General features: G+C 33.9%; 1 protein-coding gene across 2 annotated transcripts; it reads right to left on the bottom strand.

Moving 5' to 3' along the window:
• Positions 1-542: 542 nt before the first annotated feature.
• LOC109069150 (tyrosine-protein kinase HCK-like) lies at positions 543-5,581 on the bottom strand. 2 transcript variants are annotated; one of them, XM_042754280.1, is made up of 9 exons: positions 4,719-5,581; positions 4,216-4,316; positions 4,040-4,127; positions 3,768-3,801; positions 3,420-3,513; positions 2,927-3,025; positions 2,587-2,690; positions 1,148-1,297; positions 543-733 (listed from the first exon to the last, which is right to left on the bottom strand). In XM_042754280.1, exons 3-9 carry the CDS (start codon positions 4,124-4,126, stop codon positions 558-560), a joined length of 744 nt encoding a protein of 247 aa, XP_042610214.1. In that variant the 5' UTR covers position 4,127; positions 4,216-4,316; positions 4,719-5,581; the 3' UTR covers positions 543-557. The 2 variants fall into 2 exon arrangements, with proteins under 2 accessions (XP_042610214.1, XP_042610215.1); XM_042754281.1 differs by having other exon boundaries at positions 4,216-4,313.
• Positions 5,582-5,906: the final 325 nt, after the last annotated feature.

The following is a 5,906-nucleotide window of genomic DNA, read 5'->3' as shown; positions in this document are numbered from 1 at the left end:
ACGCTGAAGTGAGATAAATACAAGGACATATTCATTTTTATAAAATCTTTGATTAAATTTAGTATCTGATTAAAATGTTTTAATTACATTTTGAAAAAAATATTTTATGTATGTCACATCAAGGCAACACTGCAACAATGAAAAGAAATTATATTGAAAGACTTTCAGTTTTTGAGATCAGAATATTAAACCATAATAAAATTGACTCCTACTGTAGGTTACACCTTGATTCACATTTAAATCGAAATAATGTATATGACTCTACATATTTAAAAATTAAGAACACTCTCTAATAAACTTGAATCATATTGTTTCTGGACAACAATATAATTTAAGTTTATTAGAGTGTTTTTGAAGTATATAAAAAATATGTATCCTTCAATAATTTGTACCATGCCAGAAAAAGATTTTAAAATGACCAACTGGGATTAGTGTGACCAGAAAGGGAATTTGTATTGTTTCATTCAGAGTCATCGCCTCATAATTTTAGCTTCACTGCAATTATATGCTTGCAAAGAAAGAATAAAGATTTGTCACCCAAGGGCAACATTGCGCGACTAAATTTTCTTCTGCTTCTTACCCATCCATACTTCTCCAAACTGGCCAGCACCAAGTTTTTTCACCATCTTCAGAGTCTCTCTGGGAATCTCCCACTCATCTTGAGCCCAGGGTCTCTGAGGGGAACCAGTTTTACAGGGACTTCCTAGCTTCTGACACAAACCATCATCTGTCCCTATATGTGCAATAAAGAAGTTTGGGAAAAGAGCAAGAATGTTCAAAAGGAAGTAAGAATGCAGAGTCGCAAACCTAGTAGAAATATCTAATTAAACAAGACTAGCATCTACCAAGCTGTCTGAAATCAAACCAAGTTTACTGGTTTTGATTCTGTCTGGAGGAAAGCACACAATGTGCCCAAACCAAAATGTAGAAAAAGGTTTTTGCTACTTGTAAATCGTTCTATTAAAAGACACAACCAACCAAAATGGAGCAAGGTTGCGGAATACGAACTGAGACTGAAGCTGACCTATTTTTCTGGTGGTTAAAGCAACAGTTTGTCAAGTTCTCACAGCTAGACCACAGAAAGTATACAGTAGAAGAAACAGAAAGGATCCTTGGTTCAGCAACAGTCTTTGCTCCAAGTACTTACTGGAGTAATACTTTATTAGTTCTTGAAGAGAAGGAAATGTTGTGGAGGGAGAGATGTAGTAACCACCATTATCAAGGGCTCGGATCTTATAATGCTTGACTACATCACATTGCTCTGGGGTGGAGTCTCTTATAGACAGAGAGAAAGCACCTGCAGAGGATCAGAAACAGCAGTTAAATAACAGAGCTGATCAGGGTGTTGTTATTTTTAGGAATAACAGAATCACAACCAGCCAAAGTTTTTGAAATAGCGCACATTTAATGTCACTGCGATCTGACAGGTATCACTGCAATAGCGAGAGCTAAGACCTGTCACCCTAGGCTCTGTAAAAAGATGAAAATAATCAGGGAAACATACGATGCCTTTAGGAGAAATCTCTGAATAATCTTTGAATAATTTCGCATGTTCAGGATTTCTCACATCAAGTTTGCTTGTCTTTGAAGAGTTTAAGACATTGCTTACAGCACCTTAAATACTGTAATAACTTATTTTTATTTTAATGTATTTACTGATTTTACAGTGCTTGTGAAACACATAGTATTTTTTGTCTTATTTTCCAGTACAAATATCTAAACCTTCATCAAGATAAAATAACTTGAGAAGCAAAATATCGTAATGTAACAAGTATAATTTTCTGTTTCAAAATGAAGTAACTTTGCTCTTAAAACAAAAAAAGTCTGCTATTGTGGTAATAAAAATAAACTTATTTTACCTTGAAATTAAGTTTATATTTCTTAATTTATACATATACACATATACATATTTAACAACTTTTAATGCAAATAAGGCACAATGAAAACTTAAGAAATCTCAGTTGCTATAAGTATCTATCTAAAGCATTCTATCTATAATCTGCATAAAAATAAGAAAATTCCAGTGAAGACTTGTTTCTGCATTTCCCACTGCTCTACAAGTAGACAAATAAAATAAGAAGGCTATTAATATCTCCACTCAGAGCAAAGCACAGAACTCAGTACATAGGTTAACATTTATTTGCTCTTTCAGCTCTCTGCATGATGTGAAATTCAAATATGCACACTTTATCAGAGAAAGATTTGATCAAAAATAAATAAAAGTAACAAAATTTTGACGCTGTTTAGCCAGTGCTCCTTTAAATATTCATTTAGTTTAAGTGGTCTGAGGTAAAACAAGAACCTTGACATCTGAAAATACCATGATAGTATATTATACTGACTACATTAAGTAATTTCTTTAGTATTTCTTTCATTTTATGGTAGAAACTGAACTAATGCTCTATATAGAATTCTTGCTGCGCTACATTATGTCGAGAAAAGATAGTGATACTCAGTACTGTAGCAATGAAACGATTTAAATGTTATGCACTTTTGTGCTTATGGGCCCTAAGAAGTGAACTGCTGATGTAATTGCATTTAGTGATCACGTGAAAACAAAGGGAATTAAATTTATTGGCATCTGACCTTTGGTTGTTTCACTTTCTCTCACAAGAAATGAGCCAGGTTTGTTTCCTGGTGCCAGCAGAAGACGCTCTGTGTCCCTGCGACTCAAATCCTTGAAAAACCATCTGAAACAGAAAACAGAGCTTTTATAATATCATTCTTCACAGTTTAAATTTGCAGATTAGAAGATTTAGTCCAGAGTGATATTCCAAGAGCGTTGATGTTATTACAGTATAACAGCAGTGGAAAATTTGGTGCCTACGGCCAAAATACAGCAGTGCTGTTGTTCAGAACGACGCTCTTTCCCGTGCGCTATTGCTGAAACATATCCATATTTCAGTAGTATTTGTTACTATTGTACCTCTCCACCTCCAGTGTGTATACTCTTGCCACATACGCAGACGGAATATATCCCTCATAACCAGTGATCAAGGACTTCGCCAACCACCATTCACCATTGCTGAGAAAAACATGGGACAAGTTAGCTATTGTAATTATTTGGCTGTTTAACCTTTTTTTATTGCATTATTTGTGTGTTCTTTTTTTAAAAATATTATTTTAGCTGACGTTTACATTTAGCAAATTTAAACCGTATAATCAATATAAAGACGATCCACCTGGAATAACATGAACAAAACGGTCTGATATCTTTACTGGATGGTCATTTTGGTTACTAGCCTAAAACTTTGCCTACTATGCCATTCACACTTTATTAAGCTAACAAAGTTCTTACTCATTTAGTCTTTTGATTAACTGTAAACCTTTAATATAAAGGTTATGCCGTATAATATGCTGGAAGCCTTTGCTGTATTTTAATTTTATACCAAAAAAAAGTATCTGTATTGTTCACTTACTCATTAATAATCTTGAGTCTGTCACCTTTTTTGAACTGAAGATCACTGTCACTAGCAGGCTGGAAGTCATATTGAGCAATAACAATGTCTTCATCTGAAAAGAAAGTTAAATATGTTCAAATACGCAGTTCAACTAAACATTAAAATATCTTCCATCTGTAACATTTTCTTCAGTCACATAACATTTGAACAATCACATGACAGTTTCTGGTGTTTTATTTTCTTATTTTCATTAAGAACACAAGATCTGCACCCAGCAGCTTTATTAATATAATGTATTCAAAATTATTTTAGAAAGAAAAACGCTTTATTGAATTCCATGACATGCCAAAGACTAAAATGCATTACCTTGATTGTTTTGCTTCCTGTGATCTCTTTTCAACTGTAAACAAAGTAATTAATTTACTTATTCATTAATGTTTTTTAATGATAACTTGTAATAGAAATGTATACATTTGTAGTAATATAAACTGTAGTAATATTTAACAAATACAACACAGTTAAACTGAAAATGGTCTTGTTTGTAACTGTGAAGCTCAGTAAAAGTGAAACAAATTAAAAACAATTTTCTCAATAAAATTCAGTTAGTCATAAAAAATTATAATAAAGGCAATACCTACATGAGATGTGTTAGAGTTTGCTGAATTATTATGGTCATGCTCTTTAGAGTCTTTGTGATGTTTCTGGTCACTACTAGCACAACCCATCCTTAAAAATGAAATTGAATCATCTTCTTAATCAGTGTTCATTTATTTATATTTTATAAAATCAATCTATTTGTTCCTTGTAATCACACCTATATTCACTGCAGTCAGTCTCCCCAGTTCTCTACTCGGAGTTTAGTTATAGTCCAGAAGAAAACCAGAAAGGTCCAGAAAGGCATCATACTGGGTGCTACTTAAAATAAGAAAACATTTTCAAGCTCACCCACATGAGTCAAACATGATAATGATTTCATCACAGTTTGGTGGTTTACACTTCACTTAATCAGTAATGTATCCATTAGTATACTGTTACTAGACAGGCACTGACAAATGCACTTATCACACAAACACACACAAACACACACACAAAAAAAAATTATAATAATATTGAAATATTTAATCAACAGTGACCGCTTACCCTTATGTTATCAATTAAACAAATCTAATCATTTTGAATGTCAAAATATGAAAATACTTTTAAAGATAGTTCAACAAAAGTTACCAAAATTTACCACTATACATCAGAGCAATGTCTACTGTTTGGTAAAGGAAAAAAAAAATCAATTTAAAGTAAAATATATATGTTTGTACTTACATTTTGTGTGACCTCAGCATACTTAAATATATTTTTTCTCTCACTCAAATATATTTGATGACATACAGTCAGCCCATCTACTGCAGACACACACACATTTGCATCTGAGGCCTCCCCTGAGAGACCACGTTAGTTGAAAGAGATAAATAGAGATCAGTAGTTGTGTTTATTTAGCTTACCCCTCCCTCTCTTTCCTCTGTCAGTACTTAAATCGCAAACTGTACAAATGCCTTAGAGTATAGCACGCATATGATGAGCATGTGATGTCAGACATCATAACTGTAGACAACAACATATTTTAACATCCTCATTCTTAGTAACGGTTTCACTGCTATGAATGCTATTTTTACTCTATGCTGTCTGGCAACAACGTAGCCTGAGAAATTCTTAGAAATACAGAAATAACAATTCCAAATATTAAAATGGCCTTCAAGAACAAAACCTTCATTGAACATCATTTAAATGAATTTGGGAAGTTGTGTTGTTTTCCAGGCATCTCTCATAGAAATATACAGTGGGTATAGAAAAGAATCACCCTCTTTAAAATAATCGCATTTTGTTGCTTCGCAACCTGAAATGAAGACGGACAGTTTTCGTTTTATCCAGCTGTATAACATCCAAGTGAAAGATATAACACCATGTCAGAAAAAAAAAAAAACCAGAATCACTGAGATGAAAAAAAAACCATCCTAAAAATGACTTGTAAGGTCAATCAGGTCAATCACTTTCTCAATGGCACAAAAAGCCATTTGACTTTCAACTGTGATGAGCTGTGGTCAGCATGAAAAGAGCTTTCCTGGTACTGCAACTGAAGCAAACACAGCAGGCACAAGTCAGGAGATGGATTGAAAAAAAAATGCAAAAACTTGATCAATGCCTAGAAGCACAGTGAAGTCTATTATAAAGAAGTGGTACAACACAGACCCTCCCTGGATCAGGACGTCACTCCAAACTGGATGAAAGAGTCAGGAGGAAACTGGTCAGAGAGGCTCGCAAGAGGCCTACAGCAGCTCTGAAGCAGTTGCAGGAATTTATAAGAAAGAGTGGTTAATGTGTGCATGTGACAACAATATCACAAATTCTCCACAGATGTTGCTTGTATGGGAGGGCTGCAAGTAAAAAGCCACTCCTCAAGAAAAGCCACATGCAGTCACGACTGAGCTTTGCCAAAACACATCCTGAAGATTC

This window comes from Cyprinus carpio, unplaced genomic scaffold, assembly GCF_018340385.1.
Source record: "Cyprinus carpio isolate SPL01 unplaced genomic scaffold, ASM1834038v1 S000006482, whole genome shotgun sequence".
NCBI lineage: Eukaryota > Metazoa > Chordata > Actinopteri > Cypriniformes > Cyprinidae > Cyprinus > Cyprinus carpio.
This window is presented reverse-complemented; position numbering and strand designations above follow the sequence as displayed.

Bases quoted from the DNA above. Each gene is read 5' to 3' on its own strand.
- LOC109069150 (XM_042754280.1), bottom strand. From the start codon at position 4,126: ATGGGTTGTGCTAGTAGTGACCAGAAACATCACAAAGACTCTAAAGAG. The intron at 3,802-4,039 runs GTAGGTATTGCC...CTTTGTTTACAG, and splicing joins CAAACTCTAACACATCTCAT to TTGAAAAGAGATCACAGGAA. The intron at 2,691-2,926 runs GTACAATAGTAA...TTTCTGTTTCAG, and splicing joins TACACACTGGAGGTGGAGAG to ATGGTTTTTCAAGGATTTGA.